General features: G+C 34.8%; 1 protein-coding gene across 15 annotated transcripts in view; it reads left to right on the top strand.

Annotated features, from left to right (window-relative positions):
- Window positions 1-21,541, top strand: part of LOC137030018 (adhesion G protein-coupled receptor L3-like) — a 433,419-nt gene that overhangs the window by 258,357 nt on the left and 153,521 nt on the right. For all 15 annotated transcript variants that reach the window (XM_067399942.1, XM_067399940.1, XM_067399945.1 and 12 more), the window contains 2 exons: window positions 7,949-8,278; window positions 13,456-13,559. In XM_067399942.1, coding sequence (XP_067256043.1) covers window positions 7,949-8,278; window positions 13,456-13,559 — 434 coding nt within the window. The remainder of the gene's footprint in view (window positions 1-7,948; window positions 8,279-13,455; window positions 13,560-21,541) is intronic.

The following is a 21,541-nucleotide window of genomic DNA, read 5'->3' as shown; positions in this document are numbered from 1 at the left end:
AGTCTTATACATCTAGGATGGCTTGAGGGTGAGTAAAGGTCGGACTAATTTTCATTTCAAAGTGACCTAATCCTTTAATTACTCACCCTCATGTCTTTCCACACCCTTAAAGGTCCCGTTCTTTGTGATCCCATGTTTCAAACTTTAGTTAGTGTGTAATGTTGTTGTTAGAGTATAAATAAAATCTGTAAAATTTTAAAGCTCAAAGTTCAATGCCAAGCGAGATATTTTATTTAACAGAAGTCGCCTACATCAAACGGCCAGTTTGGACTACATCCCTCTACTTCCTTCTTTAATGACATCACTAAAACCGTTTTTTGACTAACCTCCGCCCACAGGAATACACAAAAAAGGGTGCGTGGTCTTGTTGCGCTCCCACGGAGAAGAGCAAGAGTTGGTGTTTGTAGAGTGTGTTTGTCGCCATGTCGTCGAAACGCTGTTATTTTCATCCCGCAGTCCAATCACCGGGTCTGATTCCGGCTCAAACTGATAGGGTAAAATTAAAGACATGTTTACAATAACACTGAGCACATGTATCTCCACGTTATGGTAAGAGGCGTGACCTTTCCGGGCAAGATGCGCTAAGAGCTGCTGTCGAATCACAACACAGGAACCGCTGGCACAATCAGAACTCGTTACGTATTTCTGAAGGAGGGACTTCATAGAACAAGGAAGTCATCAGCCCGTTTTTATGACAGTGGAAACAGCGGTATACAGATAAGTAAATTATGTGAAAAATACTGGGTTTTTTTTACACGCGAAACATGAACACATGTTATATTGCACACTATAAACACAATCAAAGCTTCAAAAAAACACGAAAAACGGGACCTTTAAGATCTTTGTTCATCTTCGGAACACAAATTAAGATATTTTTGATGAAATCTGCAAGTTTTTTTTATTTATTTTTTTATCCTCAATAGAAAGCAACGTAATTACCACATTCAAGGTCCAGAAAAGCAGTAAAATCATCGTTAAAACAGCGTGACTACAGTGATTCAACCTTAATGTTATGAAGCGATGATAATACTTTTTGTGCGCAAAAACAAAACAAAAATAAAGACTTTTACAAAAATAACGACCCCTGTCATTCTCCTGTGCCATTTATGTTTTGCGGCGCTTCCAGGTTCTACGTCCGAAGTATTGACTGACGTTGTTCACATGAACACCAAGACACATGTGTGTGATGCTGAAAAGGAGCCGGCCAATACTGAGCCACCATTCTGACATAGGAGAATGACAGGGGAGAGAAGAAATTAAGAAATCTCATCGCTTCATAACATTATGGTTGAAACACTGTAGTCATGTTGACTGTTTTAACGATGTCTTTGCTACCTTTCTCAACCATGAATGTGGTACTTACATTTCTTTCTACGGAAGATGAAAAACCTCGCAGATTTCATCAAAAATATCTTAATTTGTGTTCCAAAGATGAAAGACGGTCTTATGGGTTTGGAAAAATTGAAATTTCACAAAAGCCATTAACTTGCAGTGTATATAATCATCTTTAGACATCAGTGATACCAGCAAATATCAAACATGTTCATGTGCTGAAGTGTTTTTGAGGTTTTATCTGGTCATGGTCAGGTGGTTTTGGGAGGAATCGGGCAGTATCTAGTCTTAAATCACCCAAAGCTGCTGCATGTGTGTGTGGAGGGAGAGTTTTTGTTGAGATGTTGGAGTAAGCGTTTTCCACCCACAGTGCCTGATGATGCGTCTCTGTGCGTTCATGTTTAATGATGCAGAGATGCTGGAAGCTGCGCTCATGGCTGTCATTGATTCACAAGCTGTGGATGTTTATTATGGAGTCACAATGTCAGTGTGTTTGCATGCATGATCATTGCCATATGATTAGTTATAACAAAGGCATTCAATGTATTATAAGTAGTAGTATTAATATTATTACTATTATTATGTATTAATATATTATTTTATTATTATTATTATTATTATTATTATCATTATTTACAATTTTCTTGTTAAAAGAGTTCTACATATTCATGGGAATGCAGAAGTTATTAAAAACTCAAATGTGTGTAAACTAATAGATTTTATTCAGAAAATACAAATTGTACTAAATTAAAATGAGATATCATACATATTGTGGGTGGATTGCACCAAATTTACAACTGTAGTTTAAAACGAATCAGCGATGTGGGCTGACGGACATTACGTGTCGTTAGCTGATCCCATTAGCCTCTTCTCTCACTATCGTCACTATCCTTATCTATAAAATAGCGAAGGCCAAAAAAAGAAAGAAAAAATCATAATCAGGTTAATTTGCTCTTTTTGAAGTATAGCAGCCCTCTGGGCATGACTTATTAAAGTTTTAATACAGAATTAACTCATGCAGCAGGTGATGGTGAACATAATATTCATAGTGAGCAAGTGCAGTGTTTATGAAATTAATAAACAATATTAGTTACTTAAATTTATATATATATATATATATATATATATATATATTTGCATTTTACCTAGCTTCTCTTCCTGTTTCCTGTCCTGTGTGCCATTTTTGTAGTCCTTTGTAGTTTTTCTAGTTGATTAGTTCTGTGATCATTCCCAGGTGTGTCTTGTTTGGCTATCACCCCTCTAGTATTTAAACTCCAGTGTTTCTTGTCAAGTCTTGTCTTACATGTATGCACGTTTTTTTTGCTGCTCATTCTGTTCCCTGGTTCTCTGTTCTCTGTTGTGGTTTTATTATTATTATTATTTTGTTATTAAACTCTTTGTATTTGGATTCAGCTCTTTGTTTTTTTGTTTTGAGTTTTGTTTTTGATGCAGTACTCCCACAATCCTGATTAGTATTGTTGTTTTGACATTTTGGCGATATTAAAGCTTTGGCCCCTAGTGGTTAATAAACAGAACTGCATGTGTCTTGCGGAGGAACATTGTAGCCGGAGCTACTTTTCTCTGTGTATGTCTATGGCGAGTCACGCAGTTACTGTGATACTCTGCGGCACGGGTTAGAATCCGTCTTTTGCTGAGCTTGAATTTATTTTCAATAAAAATGAAAATAATGTTCTAAAAGTGGAAATAAGCTGCAAACTACAGTTTTATACTAATAAAAGTGTTTATTGGGTAGGGTTAGGGAAAGGTGCATGATGGTCGTTATAAACGGCTCATTGATCTGTGGATCCTAACGTGAACTTTGTTAGGCACGTCTTCCATCTCATCTCATTACGTCTTCTCGGCCAATCATTGTGAAGAATGAATCTCTCTCACGAGCTCAACCCTGCATCCCAATGTGCATACTGTCCACCCTATCCTCCCGAAATAGTATTGAAAATGACTGATGTCACATACTATTTAGGATGGATAGTATGCACATTGAGACGCAGGCCAAGTTAACGTTTCTGCCGCGGTGCTTAGGTCAGTTGTTTCCCACTAAGGCACGCCTAATAATTATTTATGTATTGTGGTAATTTACAGTTTATGTCAAAAAGTTGTTGATCTATAGATAAATAGCAGTATTCTGTACATTTGACTTTCATGTCACCTTTATTTATACAGCTCTTTTTACAATGCAGATTGTGTCAAAGTATAGCTTTACAGAGATAGAGGGAACATCATTTTGGCTGTAGGCTACAGCAGCAAAAATAATGTGATTGTCCAGCTTAAGTTAGTTCAGTATTGATTATTTCCGTTGTATAAATCATTAGTTATTAATTTAGTTCTTTTACCTATACTAAAAAGGCGTTTATGATAATTTTCTTTCAAATACGATAATTTTGAGCTTCTGGTACGATAATTGGACGTTTCCAATCTGGCAACACTGGCGTGTACACACTTTCACCATGTAATGCAGTTGTTAATGTTATTTAAAGTCAAATGCCAGAATGCAAAAATCCAAAATCTGACATTTTTGGAACAGTATCCTGCTCAAATTAAGCACTGGCTGTGACTAGGGGTGCTCCGATCTGGATTTTTGCAGCCAATGCTGACTACAGTTTTTTTTGATCCTGGTCATTCTAACTTTATATAGGTGATATAAGCTCTTTGTTCACCGTTAACCCCTTACACCTGGAAGGCATTTTTAATGATTTCACATGATTTCAAGTGGCACACTTAAAAGTAATGGCTTATAACTCTACAAAAACAAGGTATCTTCAAGTACATGGTCTCATTTGATAGAAAACCTTTAACATGTTAAAAAATAGTTATTGCGTTGCAACACTGCTGGAAAGAAAAAAACTGAAAAAGTGATGCAATTTATTGATTTATTTTGTTATTATTCATGCTTGACATGATGACTATTAAAAGTATATATGACAGGTCATACAATCAAGTTTGGGCTTGTTCACAGTCATGTCAACTGCATCTGGTACGAATTTTGTATTGATATATCAAAGCAATCAAAAGTTATGGCATTTGGAACCATGGTAGCCTTTTTATCAAAAATCCAAAAACCAATCCAACACAAAAAAAAAAAAAAAAGTGTGAGTGTTTTGAGTGTTTTACTGAACAAGAGAACTACTTACATGTGTAAATGCCAAAAAGCATAACAATATTCATAATTATAGAATAAGTAGCAAGTAATAAGATCCTGGTTGTTGAGTGATGATCTTCAGCGCTGTTTTATTCTATGGTGCGTGATAAATCAAGACCTGTCAGTCTGAGCAATCAATCTAATCCAAGCATGCACCAGTTGTAAAACAGTGTCCGATTGGTCTAGACACACCTGCATTATTCGAGATCCAGTTTACATTGGTTGAACTTTCAAATGACGTTGGAAATCACTGCATCATAATTGCGAAACAATCAGATATGGTTCACAGGACTGGTCAAAGTTAGTGACTACCGATCAAGTCATAGAAGGTGATTATCGGCCAATACCGATTGATCGGAGCACTATTTGCTATAACTGCTTCACCATTAGGTGAATTTGTTTTTCATGGATATTAATATGGGATAATTGATGTCAAGTTTCCATGTCCCTACATGGAGCATTAAACCGATATCAAACTGTAGTTTTACATGTTGGGAAGGCAGTGTCTTCCTGTCTAAATGGGCAGTTCTTTGCCAGAATAGTCAATCGCCAATAGTCAAAAGGAGCCTATGCAGGAGACTATATTACCAGTAAAGTTCACGCTAGTGCTGGTGGCCATATGCGGCTAGTTCTTGAAAACGCCAGGAAATGTAATTTTCTGTAATGTAAACAATTATAGATCAGAATAGATGTTCTGCCCACACAAACACATAGCCATTAGGAACACATCACCCTGCAGCACAAGAGCGCGCTTGTGTGTATTTCCTAGGTCGTGGGCCTTTCTTATAATTCCTCCAGAGTCTCTTCTGTTTGCTTATTGCTTATTCCTCTCTCTCTCTCTCTCTCTCTCTCTCTCTCTCTCTCTCTCTCTCTCTCTCTCTTTCTCTCGTTTCTGTGTTTATTAGCACATTATCTCCCTTGGAGGCTCTGTGTATCACAGACTCATACAACCCAGCCAGATCATTTTAGCCCTTTATTTGTGTTTGGAGGACTGACAGCAGCTGCACCGGCAGATCATTCTGTCTGTTTAATGACTTCATGAATGTTGAAATATACAGATATATTGAATATGTATGCACTTTGGAGCCTGTCATGCATGCAGGCCGTATATGTATTTTTGATTTTATTGATTAATTGTGCAGCAGCTCTGCTTTGTAAAATCAAAATGTATTTATCGTAACGTTTTACTTTACAGTGCCGTAGTTGCATGTTACTACATGTACTTACAACTGTAATAACAGTAAATTATGTATAATTACAAGTAGGGACAATCGGACAGTTCATCACGATTTGATACAATATCGATTCTCATAGCCAGCGATTCGATATCCGATATTCTGTGATACGATTATGATACGATTCAATTCGATCAATATTTCAATATTTTACACAACCAGTTAATTTTTTATTAACTCACAACTGCAACCAAAATATATAACAAACATTTATTTCAAAATTTCACATCCTGAACCCTGATTGGGACATCCACAAATAAAAAAAAAATCACACAGTAATGTAATGACAGTTTGTGACATGGCAGCAGTCAAGAAAGTATTTTAGCTCTTTGCTAAAATGTGTAATGTCAAAAAACTGATAAACAAGGAATACATATACACACGCGCACATTAAAAGACATTCTTTTAAATCTATAGCGCAGGTTTTTAATGAAGCAACAGCATATTATAGGTAGGACAAAACAAGATTTTAATTCTAAATCTAATTTCTATTAATATTCTTTTATTGTGCAAATTTATTATAAAAGCTCTAATACAGAGCGGCACAAAGCACTTGCACGCATCCCGTGTGCAGAATGATGCGCTTGAAGCAACACAGAGTCACAGCGCGCGGCGCTCCTATGCGGCAGTTTTTTGACCATATTCTTTCAGTGACAGTTCCATCAACTGTCCCGAGTGTCTTTCACAAGTTCTGACAGGTAGTTTAAATGAGAATGCACGCATAATGCATGATAATGCTTGGACTGATATTGTGTGAAAATGTGGAGAGTGTTAAAACCAAGGTGCCTCTATAATTAGCCCACAGGTATCGATTTTTTACGCATTGCATCGATGCATCGGATCGTTAGACAACTAACTACAGCACTGTAAAATAAAGTGTAACCGTATTTATTTATTTGCTTGCTTTCATCTTTGATAATTGCAAACCAAATGTAAACCAAGTCAGTTTCTGTATTTATTGATGAGCAATTACTGGAATGAAAACAATTTGGTGTAGTGAAGGTGTTTCTTGTGTTCCTCAGAATGGTGTTGATGTGTACTTTATAAAGCAAACCTTCAATTTCATTCATAAAGAGGACCTATTATGTTTTTTTTTTTTTTTGTTTTTTGTTTTTTTTTTTTTTTTACATATTCAATTTTCTTTAGTGTGTAATGTTGATGTTTGAGCATGTAAAAGGTCTGCAAAGTTCAAAGTGACAGAGTTATTCTCTGTACCAGTACTGTTTCTGAACTCCCTGAAACACCTTGATTGTAGTCTTGAGATTTTACACATCACAATATCCCTCATTTAAATAATTCCCACCCAAGATATACGCAAAAAAAAAAAAAAAAAGGTTTGGTTGAGCTGCTTTACTAATGTGTTGAAATTCACAGTTTGGTAAGAGAAGTGGTTGACCAATCACAACACACTGATCCAGCCGACCAATCAGATCATATTGTGCTTTTCGGAGGGAGGGGCTTCATAGAGAGAGGAAGTAAACAGAGTGTTACTGACAGACTGATAAATGTGGTGCTGCAACAATGTAAAATATGTTTTTTTGAACGTTTAAGAGTATGTGAAAGGGCATAATAATGTTTGTCTTTGCATAATAGAGTAGTAATTTTTTTTTTTCTTTTTCTTTTTAAGTATTACGTTATAAAAACTAAGCTCAGAATCGATTTGAGAGAGAATCGTGATGGATTTATATATATATATTTATATATATATATATATATATATATATATATATATATATATATAAAACCATTCTGTCACACTGTCACAATTTCTTCATATTTTTGCATATTTGTCAGTTGTTTCTATGTTTTTATGGTAAACCAATACTAAAACCATAAAAAAAAAAAAATTAAAAACATTAACTAACAAAACATCATTAACTGAAAGAAAAAAAAAACTTTATTGATAAAACAAAATTAATATAGACATTAAAACATTTTCTGGTATAATAGAAGTAAGCAGCAAGATCATATTTTTGCTCTGGAACCACTAATAATAATTGTCAGTTACGCCACAACTCGACTGAATGTGCATATGGCCATTGCCGGAAGCCAGTGATCATTGTTTTAAAGTTGTAAAGTTTTAAATATGGATATTTTTCTTACAAAAATTTTGCATTTTGAAGTAAAAAAGTTATGCATCCATCCATAAAAAGAAATGTGTGTATTTTTCTGATTTAAATCTCATTTATTGTGTTGAATCTCACTCTAATATTTCTGATTTCAGAATCTTCCTCCTCTGGAAACGTCTTAATGGACACGACAACAACACGCACCACAACTCGGCCCGTTACTGTCACCACAACTACCACTTCCACCACCACCACCACAACAACCACCACAACCAAATCACCCATCACATCGACAACGCCGGTCACGCGGAGCACGACGACAGACCGCCAGTCTCTTCCCGAGGCCTCCACGCGCTCCGACCCTTCCTCTGTCCTCCCCAATATCGCTGTGGAGTTCTGCAGCCCCATAACCGACTCCACTCTCACCTGGCCCAAAACACGACAGGGTCAGGTTGCCAAGCAGCCATGCCCGCCTGGAACCATCGGTAAGTTATGGTATTCAAGGAATCACCTATCACCTGTCCTGTTTTTGCACACAATTTTAAATGTTCATTCTTAAATGAAGTCTTAAATTCATTCCCCCTGAAGTCAATAGTTTTATCCCTTAAAACTTATCTTTGATAATCAATTTATATTAATTTAAATAGCTTGAATGTAACTCTACACCCTTGCTTCATGCCCAGTGAATATGCAAATTAGTCCCCACCTCTACCCACTCAATCTCACCATCTCTGACTACCTGATCCACTCGGTCAGCTGTGTAAAGTGGAAATACTGATTTAATTTAGACATATATGTTTGAACCAGAAACTGATTTAGAAGAAGAGGAAGAGCAAATTATACAGGGTCGTCAGCAATTCGATGTGTAATGCAATTTATGTATCACTCTCTACAACGTCGGACACATAGCGGTAATTGATATGATTAGCCTTTGGCTTGACCATGTTATCAAACAGCTAATAATGTGTTGCTAATGTTACACAAACCATGTTCCCATTTGCCATCTTAGAGTAAGACAGGTGCCTTCTTACAATCAGAATCCTTACAAATGCATTGAACATCATAGAAAGTCAGTGGAGTCAGTGGCAGGAGCCCTGTCCCACACGTTGACAGGATTGATTTCATGTTTGTGATTGTAGGAAATGGGCAGTTTCCAACAGCATTTTTGAGACTGTCTTTATATCAAATGTTAAACAAGTTGTAATTACTATACAGTATAAATATTATAAATATAAAAAATATAAATAATATATATATATATATAAAAAAAGTTTTGGTAACACTTTAGTTTAGGGTCCATTTCTCATTATTAACTAGTTGCTTATTAGTATGCATATTACTAGGATATTGGCTGCTTATTAATACTTATAAAGCACATATTAATGCCTTATTTTGGATAACCATATTCTACATCCCTTAAACCTACCAATACCTAAACTTACTTTACTAACTATTAATAAGCTGTAAATAGGAGTTTATTGATGCAAAATTCGTAGTTAAAAGTTAGTTAATAGTGATAATTGGACCCTAATCTAAAGTGTAACCAAAGTTTTTCTTTATAATATGCTATCATATTTTATTTATAATGTGCTCTTAAATTTTGTTTTAATATAATAATGCTTTGATCTGTTTACTATTTGTTTACTACCAATAGATGCTATTTACTATTTTTTTTTTTTTTTTTTTTTTTTTTTGTAGTGTGATTTTTGGTCAATTGTATTAAAACTAGTTAGGCTATGTTTGACCTGCAAACATTATCATTATTATTATAATTTCACATAATAGCACATTTCATATATAATATACATTTCATTCATTCATACAGTGCACAGCATAAATGAGTACATGTCCTCTGAAACTTCTGAAAGTCAGCAATTACTCAATTACTTAGAAGACATGTTAGGTTTCTTTAGAGATATAATGTTCCAGCAAGTCTGCTTAATAAATCACCAAAGAAGCATGTCAAAATTATTCAGGAAAATAAGATTCTCTTATCAAGGTGATAAAATGTTGTATAGCAAAAATGAGTACACCCTCCTAAAAGTTACTAAATAAAATGAAATAAAAATGTTCTTGTGTAAGCTTAAGGCAATGTTTGATCAACAGGTAAGTATGCTAAACCAAAACATTTAAAGAAAAGTAATTTCTTTGACAATTAAAAGTATTATATAGCCCACTGTATCACTCTCAGACTTAATGCTGACAACAATGGAACCACTTGGGAGAGAACTGTCAGGAGACTTATTTCTTAGCACAAAAGAGGACAGTGGTACAAGAGGATTACCAAATCATTGTTTTAAGTGTGAAAATATAGCAAAGGTAACAAAGAAATTCAAAAACAGTGGACTTGTGACAAGGCCCCTGAAATAATCAGACCTTCATTTTAAGCTTTCATTTAGTGATGAGGGATATATTTGCTAGACAAAGAGCAGGAGAATTACCAAGCGAGTGTCTCAGAGCCAGCAAAAACTATGAAAAGAGTGACTGTTTATCTCACAGAGTAAGATGCAGAAATGACATGCATGGTTTTTGTTCTCACTGGAACTACCTACTGTAGCCAAAGCACAATAAAGTCAGTTAACTATTTCCGAAGCCCATGTTTACACAATATAGATTCTGGGAATCAATACTCTGGTCTCATGAGACCGAAACAATAATTTTGGATCTAACAGCATCCAAAATGTTCTGGTGTTGCTAGAGGAGGAGTACAGTGAGAAGTGCCTGGTTCCCACAGTAAAGTTCAGTGGCAGTAAAGCTTGTATATAAGGATGTATGAGTGCTGATGGTGTGAGGGAGTTGTGCTTTATCAATGCTGTCATGAATTCCCACAACACTGTGTAATTTAATACACAAACTTGAAAAGAAGATGTTACCCTTTCCTCATTCCCTGCATTGTTGGGCATTTTTTTCAATATGACAATGAGGATAGGCAATCTCCCAAGGTGAAAAACCTTATGTGGACATGTATTGCACTCAATCTTAACACTCTTGAGCACCTGTGGGGGATTCTGTAGAGAAGAGTTGAGCAACACTCCCCATTAAAGATCAGGGCATTTAAGGAGCTTATCACCCAGGAGTTAAACAGGACAGATGTGACAATTTGTCATGAACTTGTACACTCCGTGCCAAAAAGGGTCAGAGCAGTATATTCAAAATTTTGGAGGGCATATTATACATGTGTTGAATTAAATCTAGGGTGTACTCATTTCTGCAATCCTTAATTTAAACAAAATGTACTTATTTTATGGCTATTTATGACATATATTCTCACTTTTTATTATGTATGTGTTTAATACATTTTAGTTTTGCCATCTTTCCATGAACTGTATTAGTGATCATAAAGAAAATACATCTTTTGTATTTGTTCAGAGAGGGTGTAATCAATTATGCTCTGCTGTATATATATATATATAGCAAAGTTTATTATTATTTATTTATTATTAACCCTTATGTTAAGTTCAGTTCATTTTGACCTGGAGAAAATTTGTTTTTACTGAAAATGTTAATGTTATTGCATTGGACTAAAACTTACCGACACAGGGTATAACTCACACAGGGTACAACTAATTTTTGTACTTTTTTCCCCTACCTTGTTACACTTGTGGTGTTCCCAGTCAAAAATGACTGGCCTACAAAAAAAAACAAAAAAACAAAAAAACAGCCTATAAATCTCGTGTCATGCCACACCATCACCAAATATTGGACTCAACCCTCCAACCTGTCCTCCGTCAACTAGGACAGGCGTGACACCATCACAGATAAGGTCATAGATTATTGAGATTTCTATAATATTTTGACCACTGAACTAGGTTTCCATTTCAGAAATCTGGTCACCTTAACCAAAAGAATTCTAGCAACCATATAGTGATGCCTTGACCAGTTTTTACAAAGCAAATAAACCCTTGTCACTACATGTTTAACACGTTGTTTTGGTAACGCAGATGTGTTGTTTGGATTGTATTTTTTTCTCTCAGTGGTTATTAGTGAATTTCTGGATGTGCAGCAGGCGGGCGGTGCACAGCGTGAGCACGGTTAACACAAACGCAGCACATGCATCAAACACGCCACTGCAGTGCTGCGAGAAACATCCTCCCTTCACTCTCTCTTTCTCTTTCTTTTTGTCATCATCTTTCACCTCTGTCTGTCACTCTGGTTCCTCTACTTTTCTTTCTCTAAATTATTTTCCTCTTCATTTTTCTTGCTGCATCCTGCTCATATCAAAACATTTCCAGTCCTCCTGACTACACACTGGCTGGTTTCCATGGTTTCGGGTGATTGGCAGTTTCTTCATGATTAGTTGTTTGTTCTTGAACTTTTCAAAACGCCAGACTGGAGCTGCAGTTGGAGGATTTGTCCTCTGGCCATTTCTCAGAATAACATGCATCACATTCACATCTTCACAAACTCATTAATCAAAACAACAGCAAAAAAAGTACTAGCATTTTATTGCATTGATTTTTTTTTTTTTTTTTTTTTTTTTTCTAATACCGAGTATATACACTACCATTCAAAAGTTTGAGAAATAAATACTTTTATTCAGCAAAGATGCATTAAATTGATCAAAAGTGAGAGTAAAACCTTTTATATTAAACATTTAATTTGCTTTTGTTTCTCTCTTGTTAGTGGATAAAAAATGTATTCAATAATTTAGTAGACACTTTTTGGATAAAAGTGTCTACTAAATTGTTGAATAAATGTAAATGCAAATCCATAAATGTAAATCTAAAAAAATTCTAAAATAAATAAATAAATAAATAAATAGTAAAAAAAATAAATAAATGTAACAATTTGCATAAATTGCTGTATATTACATAAATGTAAAAGTAAATGCATAAATGTAAAAAATAATAAATAAATGAATAATATAATAATAGAATAAATAAATAATAAAATTCAAAGCAAAACAAGTAGTGTAAAATAATTTGTTATTTTTTGCAAGGATTAATACAATGCAACATTTCTTTATTGCATAAATTATTGCATAATTTAATTATTGAAATTTTAATGTAAATGTAAAAAAAAAATAAAAATAAATAATAGATTAAAATTCAAAGGAAAAAAATAATGTAACAATTTGCGATCAATACACTAATGCAACGCAGAGGTCTTATTTTGATTGTTTTCATAATAGTGCATGTATTTGTTTATTGAACATTGGTATCTTTCATCTCATTTCTGTTGTCAGTGTTTTTGTTGGGTCTGACAGCAGCAGGACATCTGGAGTGTGTGAATGTGTGTGTCTGTGAGTGATCGCACCTGAGTGCTGATAGAGTCACCCGAGTGGAAGAATATGACACTTTTTCCCCCTTCTGTCCTTCTAATTAGAGCAGAGAATGAGATGTCTCCCTCCACGAGCTTTAATTGACCTTTACCATTGCACTTCAGGGAACACACACGCACACACCTCTGCATCTGGCTGTAGTTATAGCTCTCTCTCTCTCACACACACACGCTGCAATGATTTTATCTCCATCAGAGGAAGTAATTACACATTCTTTTATGATCACAGACGTTTGATCACAGTGTTTCTTGTCATCTCTGGATGCAGCAGTGAAGGACGGGACTCTTTTAATGTTAATGTGCATGAGTTTACTTTCCTATAACAAAACATGATATGAACACACAACAGTGATAGGCAGTAATGGCTCATTTCTCTTTGCAGGAACGGCTGTGTTTGCCTGTCAGGGGCCCGAGGGACTGTGGGACCAGCAGGGGCCCGACCTCAGCAACTGCACCTCCACATGGGTCAACATCATCAACCAGAAGGTTTAAGAAACACACAAACACACACACACACACACACACACACACACACACACACACACACACACACACACACACACACACACACACACACACACATAATATTAATGAAATAAAAGGCCACTTACTTGTAAAGAAAGCGCACTTTCTCGTTACCACATTTAAGTGCACTTTTAAATTTTGTAATAAGGTCAAAAGTTTTACTTTAAAGTACTTGATTATGATTTTAACTGTTTTTTTATTCACAATTCATTACATTAAGCATTCATAAATGGGTTAGTTACCCCAAAAAAAAAATATGTCATTAATTACTCACCCTCATGTCATTCCACACCTGTAACACCTTCATTCATCTTCAGAACACAGATTAAGATATTTTTGACAAAATCCGATGGCTCAGTGAGGCCTGCATTGCCAGCAAGACAATTAACATTTACAAATGCCAGAAAGCTACTAAAGACATATTTAAAACAGTTCATGTGACTACAGTGGTTCAACCTTAATGTTATGAAGAGATGAGAATATGCCAAAAAAAAAAAAATAAATAAATAAATAATAATTTTAATAATTTTCAACAATATCTAGTGATAGGCGATTTCAAAACACTACTTCATGAAGCTTTGTATCTTTACGAATCATTTGTTTCGAATCGCTTATCAAACTGCCAAAGTCATGTAAACAATTGAAATTGTGAAACACTTATGATGTAATGAAGCCGTGTTTACAGAAATCACGTGACTTTGGCGCTCCGGAACACTGATTCGAAACAAAAGATTCGTAAAGCTTAGAAGCTTCTTGAACTAACCCTTTTAATACATTAAAGCAGGGCTTGACATTAAGACATTTTGCTCATCAGCCACTATGGCTAGTGGTTTTCCAAAGTTACTAGCCACTTTTACTGGCCACAATTTTGCTGTTGGAAAATTACATTTTATATGATTAATGTTGACTTTGGCATGCTAAAATTACTTGATTTTGAGTCATTTTACTTGATTAGCTAGATTTAAAACCCTTTCAAACTTTTAAATGCAGATTGACCACCTAAATCAAGACTAGGCCTACATGGTATATCAGCTTATTTTTTAATTATATCAAGTTATTTTTGTTAGGCTATATAAAAACAACAGATAAGCAAATTACAAATACAATAGTAGAAATAAACTGTTTTTTTTTTCAGATACAGTAGTTTTATTTAACATTATTTAACATTAATGACAGACAGGTATTTAACTGGGCTGCTGAATGCATGTACGTAATATACTGACACACATCCAGTTATTACCCACCTGTTTACGTACACTTAAGCCATAACAGACTGTATTCACGCAAGATACTCCACACGATGGACATTTTGATATCGGTGTGTGCTTGTATTTGACTATTCAGGCGCAAGGAGAGCGCTTCTGTTGTGTGTCATTCAGCACGATTCCGCCTATCCCGCCTTCACTAACTGCAAGTTAATTGATAACGAATTGTGATCGGATTGTAATTTTGTGCTTCGACGAGCTTAGCTACCTTTCATTTGACTGTAGGCTGAAATTATATTCAACCCACCAAAGTGGCTAGTGGGAGCAGTACACTTTAACCCTATTTTAAAGACAATAGAAGTAGAAGTAGAATAGAAGTAATTATAAAATTAAATATAAAGATGTATTAAAGTCCTACTCTAAAAAGCACTCTAAAGTTTTGCTAGCTGCATTTAATATAAATTTAAACTATAATACGTTCATTTCATTGTAAATAGCAATTACGTGTCCGAAAACATTACATTCAGTTCACACTCAATTATATTCTTTCATAATTTTTCCATAATAACTTAACTTAACAGCCAGATGCATAACTTTTTTCACAAATATGTGTGTGTATATATATATATATATCTGATGTGATCTTCAAAAACCCATCACATGGTGAAATTTTATCTATCACAGGTTTCAATACCATATGAAAGCTGGATTTGAGCCATTTCCAAATCTTTTTTACTTCTTTCATAGCTTGTCTGTAACAAAAGTAATGGTTATCTGAAGTCGGCTGATCGCTCTGATTTTCAGGAATGGAATTTTGAGAAAAACTAGTTTAAATAACTGTCACCCCCTTTGTCCACATAAACATGAAAATGCACTATCCAAACATAAATGGTTGTAATTTTAGAATGCTTTGGAATATAGACCTATGGTTGATCTTGTTTTAAAGAAGACATTAGTCAGATTATTGTAGAAGTGAAATAAATTATGAAAGTGAAATAAAAGAAAAAGTTATAGAAGTTTAAGAAAATGTAAAAATATAATTGTTTATATTTTATAATAATATATTACAAAGCATGTTTTACTCCTTAACTGCAAGAAAATAAAAGCCAAAAATGACAACGTTCCAAATTTTAGGTTGAAATATTTAAAAAATGAGCTTTCAGTAAGATTTTGTTTGGGCACAGTACCTAACTTTTTCACTAGATGACATCCAAGCTCCATATCTGACCATTTAAGGGCACCTCCTTTTATTTGAGTGATGTAAACCATTTCCATATTTTCATACATTTTATGAAGTAGACATCCTATGGCAGTATTTGATTTAAATTCAACCTCTAATAAACACATAATTAGAACATGTGTTCATTATAGCTCCGTTGTTCTCTTGTGCTCCGCCTTCTCACGATGATGTTGTATTAGAAAAAAGTCTTTGCGTGCCATAGTTTATACAGGACTGCCGGGAAATTTGCATTAATACACCTTCATTCTACATGTTATGTGGTTTATTTTGATAGGTGAACTGTCTTTGCAGTGTTAAGAGATCGAAAAAGCTATGGCCATTTTGTTTTTTTTGTTTTTTTACCTCTGCTGGGTGTGTTCTTAAACAGTAAAGTTAGACAAAGACAGCCTTGCCACAATAAATTGCTATTTTTCTGCACTTAACAGGCGAATTTTGCCAAGATATTTTCAGAGATGTTAGACAAGATGTTATAGAATGGTAATTTAATGAAAACCTAATTTTGACAAAAAATGACATTCAACCTATATTTTTATTTTACTGAAAACGTTCCATCGTGACATCTGACGGGTTTTTTCAGATCGCATCACATGTTTATATATATACAGTGCTCAGTGTAAATGAGTACACCCCCTTTGAAAAGTACAAACCCGATTCCAAAAAAGGAATGCAATAATTTACAAATCTCATAAACTTATTGACTTAACATATTATATTCACAATAGAATATAGATAACATATCAAATGTTGAAAGTGAGACATTTTGAAATGTCATGCCAAATATTGGCTCATTTTGGATTTCATGAGAGCTACACATTCCAAAAAAGTTGGGACAGGTAGCAATAAGTAAATGTACATATAAGGACCAATTTGCAACTTATTTAGATCACCGATTCCCCCAATGCTGCGGCGAAAAATAGTGGAGCAATATCAGAAAAGAGTTTCTCAGAGAAAAAATGAGTTTGAAGTTATCATCATCTACAGTGCATAATATCATCCAAAGATTCAGAGAATCTGGAACAATCTCTGTGTGCAAGGGTCAAGGCCGGAAAACAATACTGGATGCCCGTGATCTTCGGGCCCTTAGACGGCACTGCAGCACATACAGGAATGCTACTGTAATGGAAATCACAACATGGGCTCAGGAATACTTGAACACAATCCACCGTGCCATTCACCGTTGCTGGCTAAAACTCTATAGGTCAAAAAAGAAGCCATATCTAAACATGATCCAGAAACGCAGGTGTTCAGCATGCAAGTTCACTGCAGTTATCTAAAGTAGAAGATGTAGAAGTAGAAAGCTAAACTGAGCTGACTATTTCCCATGACACAATACAGCAAACACTGCAGAGGAATAGCATGCATGGGTGTCATCCATGATTGTGCATTTGTTTTTTTCTTGCACGGGTGCCCCGTACCGCCCCCGGCAAGATGCCGCCCTTGGCCACTGCCCATGACGCCCATCCGGCACTGGTTTTAAGAAAACAGGTCTCAGCTTAGTACATTTGGCTGCCTCGACAGTTTCTACAGCATCCATATTTCAACCCAGTGCCAAGACAACACCGGCCCTTGCGGCCAAAAAAACAGACCGGCCCACCAGGAATTCTCCCAGTGCTCCCAATTAGCCAATCCGGGCCTGATCTGAACCAAATCGAACACCTATGGGGAATTCTGAAGAGACAAGTTGAGCATCACTCTCCATCCAGCATTCAGTCTCTAAAAGAGGTCATTCTTGAAGAATGGAAAGAGATAGATGTTGCAAAATGTCGCCAAGTTGTTCTTTCCATGCCTAGAAGACAAAGTACTAGATGTAATAGTTTTCGTTGTGGGGGTGTACTCATTTTTGCATCACCCTGATTTGAGTAAAACTGAAAATTGTGTAATCTAAGTTATATTATTAACCTTACTTTCATGTTTTAAGTTAAACAGATGTTATATTAAACATAGTCTTGTCAACATTTGGGATATTGTTTTTGTGTTCATTGAGATATTGTTTAAAATGTTACTTTTCAAAGGGGGTGTACTAATTTACGATGAGCACTGAATATATATATATATATATATATATATATATATATATATATATATATATATATATATATATATATAAAATATATATATATAAAATATATACACACATAATAAAACTAATAAAAATGACAAAAGCACATAGAAAAATTAGTAAACCTTTAAAATTAAAATTAAAACTTGAAAATAATTAATAAATACTATGATAGGTCTGCTCATTCACATTTATTTACATTTATATTTCTCAAGCTATGTTCTTGTTTTTATGAAAATTAAATATATTTAAAAAAGTGAATGCTAAAGCAGGCCTTTAGTAGCCTTTAGCATCATATTGACAGCTACAAATAATATGTTTTCTTGTGTTTTCCTAGCACCTTTTGCTTGTGTTCATGTCAACTGTAACAATGTAAAAGTGCTGTTCACTCAAATCAATCCTAAAATTTTACTAAAGTTAAATTAGTGCTCTCTCTCTCTGTGTGTGTGTGTGTGTGTGTGTGTGTGTGTGTTTGTGTAGCCAGCAGACAGCCCAGAAGACAACATCTTTAGTTGCGTCTCATTAGCAAATAAACACATCACTTCCTTTAGCTGGGGGAGTGTTTTGATTAAACTCAATACAAGAGTGCATGGCTGTCGTCTACGCTGATGTTTTTGCCTTGACTTAAAAGAACAGAGCTGTACTGTCTGGGAAGTCGAGAGCCATTTGTTTCTTACATCTTTGCTCAACTCAAGCAGAGAAACACAGAAGGATGATTTTATCTGCAGAGAATGTGCAATGTAAAATGGAGATTGATGCATCTGTTTGTCCTATTGACCTGACACATATGCTCCAGTATTGGAAAATGACTAATTACCTGAAGTGATGCTACTAACTCAAAGGTGCAGCATCAGACTAGAAGCACCAAAAGGGCCAAACAGACTGAATATTTTGGAAATGTTGTCTGGAATGTTAATATGGATTATTGCATTAATAATGCAATTTTGTATGAAATGTTTTCAGCTGAAATATTCAATTTAAATATACAACCATGTTGAATTTTAGCCCCTATACAATTTTCACCCCCAATACAATGCTTTAAAAAGCAGTCACTGTTTATATGGTCCAGTAAGAGATATAATTAAAAATAAATAAATACTATTTTTATTTTACATTATTATTAAGTAATATAATTATGTTGTTTAATAAAACAAAAATAGTTTAATGATAATAATAATACATATTGTTATTATTATTAACAATTTCATTTATTTATTTAATTATTTAAAAGCTATATCAGGGCAAGGGTGTTTATCTTAGTGAGTTTTTATCACTAAAACGCCATCTCTATATCTTTATGTTTAAATTGACTGTAAATACACTTTTTAAGCTAATGGCTACACTTTTATCCAAAATAATTTTCAAAGTATGCATAGTATCACTCATGCATTTACTGGGAATCAAATGACCCATGACCTTGGTGTTGTTTATCGTCACGCTCTACAGTTTTTTGAGCTACAGGAACACTAACACCTATTCTAACACCTTCAGTTTTGCTGACTGTCAGAAAGCTACATTTTCATGCAGCATAATCATTTTAGTGAATCAATTCATTCAGATGGTTTGTGTAAATGAACCAGATTAAAAAAAAAAGAAAAGAAACAATCTTCTTCTTTTTTTTTTTTTTTTTTTTTTTTTTTGTAGTGAAATGCTTAGTTAAAAGTGTTGTGTGTAATTGAAGAGTTTGGTTCCAAAACGCTATGAATCCATTTTGATTAATTTGAGTAAAAATGTGTTTTCTTTACCAAGAAAGCAGCAAGATGAAAACCACTATTTTCTGTTTCAAACTTTCACATAGCATCTTTTGGTTATAAAAACATTAAACATTCAAATGTAGATTTTGATTTTCAAAGGTCTATTATAAAAACTGATTATTTCCCCCCCCAAAATGCAATAAATCCATGACATTTTTTTTTTTTTTTTTTTTTTTTTCAAAATGCAATTAATCCATCAATATGAAAGTTATTTTTCATATTGAAAATACACAACAAAGTAAGTTGATTCATACATATGACACCCTCTGAACTTTGTAAATACTAATCTTATATACAGGCATTTGACTAAAAATACATTCAGTCGTCGCTCCTAAAATGAATTCAACGAGTCATTTTGTTAATGTTATAAATTAATTATGTCTCCGTTTGTCATTACCGATTAAACAGTATTTAGCGCCACCACATGGTTAAAATAAACACATTTTCCAAGAACATTGGTATTAAAAATGGCTTTTAAAAACTGTCCATGATTCAGTTTTGGGGACTGTGACAGAAGTTTGATGCTGTCGTGTGAGAACAAGCAACAGCCGGCATCTTCTAAATCTCCTCCTTATGCTTCTCAATTCTTATTTGTGCATCCTTGTTTCCTTTCCTAGCTTCCTTTCTTTGCATCTTAGCTCCACCCGTTCAGGATGCGAGAGAAGGACGCAAGGAAAAGATGCGAGGATGGAGGCATTGAATCAAGTGAAATGATATCCTCGCTCCCTTTAGTGTCACTTCAAAGCATCATCAGCTGCACTCGAGGGATCTACCCATATGTTGTTGAAGTTTGGTTATTTAAAAAAAATATAATAATTATTAATAAAGCAAGATGCTCCGTTGAAATATGTGAGATGTAAAGTTTATTTAAATAGCAAAATTAAAACATACATTTAAATTATTGTGACAGATATGAAGGGGGAGGAGATTGTATATGTGCGTCAGGTTTCTCGACGAGAAAGACTTCCGCAAAGGATGCACCTGTGTATCCTCACTCCCGACTCCTCAGGTCGCCTCCTCACTCCTCGTTCCTCGCCTCCTCGTGGTGCAATTCCAGAATTGAGATGTCCTTCAAGATGGCTGAGCTCGATCGGTTTCTGGAGGAGGACGGAAAAGCAAGGAAACGAGGAGGGATATTGAGAAGCACCCCAGGTGTATTCAGAGTGCCGCCATTACTGTTTACAGTGTGGAATGGTGCACTGTGATTGGTTGAGCGGATATATCGCATTCTGCAGAGAAGAGAGAGTGGCGTTTGTCACGGTTTGGAAAGAAGGGGAGAAAACATGACAGAATAACACAACAGAAATTGCATTTTGTGCAAAATTAATAACTGACTTTTCAATACTGACCAGATACAATACTGATTTTGGCGGAAACTCAATTTAAAAAAAAAAAATAATAATTTTGGAACTAAACTCTTCAATTTTCCCTGTGTTAAACACATTCTCAGCTTAATACACAAAAGGGCTTTTCACACTGTGCTTAACCCCGGGTTATCGCCGTTCTAAACACCGCTTTTAACCTGGGTAAAGGAACATTTCACAGTTGTAATTTAGAAGTGGAGTTAACAATGCTTTTTACCCGGGGTTTTGAAACCCTGCTCCAGCATTTGTGGTGTTAACCCACATTGTGGTGCCAAATTTCTGCAGTGTGAAACAACACTTTGTTAGAATGTTATGACTAGT

This window comes from Chanodichthys erythropterus, chromosome 11, assembly GCF_024489055.1.
Source record: "Chanodichthys erythropterus isolate Z2021 chromosome 11, ASM2448905v1, whole genome shotgun sequence".
Lineage (NCBI taxonomy): Eukaryota > Metazoa > Chordata > Actinopteri > Cypriniformes > Xenocyprididae > Chanodichthys > Chanodichthys erythropterus.
Note: the sequence above shows the minus strand (reverse complement) of the source record. Positions and strands in the feature narration are given on the sequence as shown.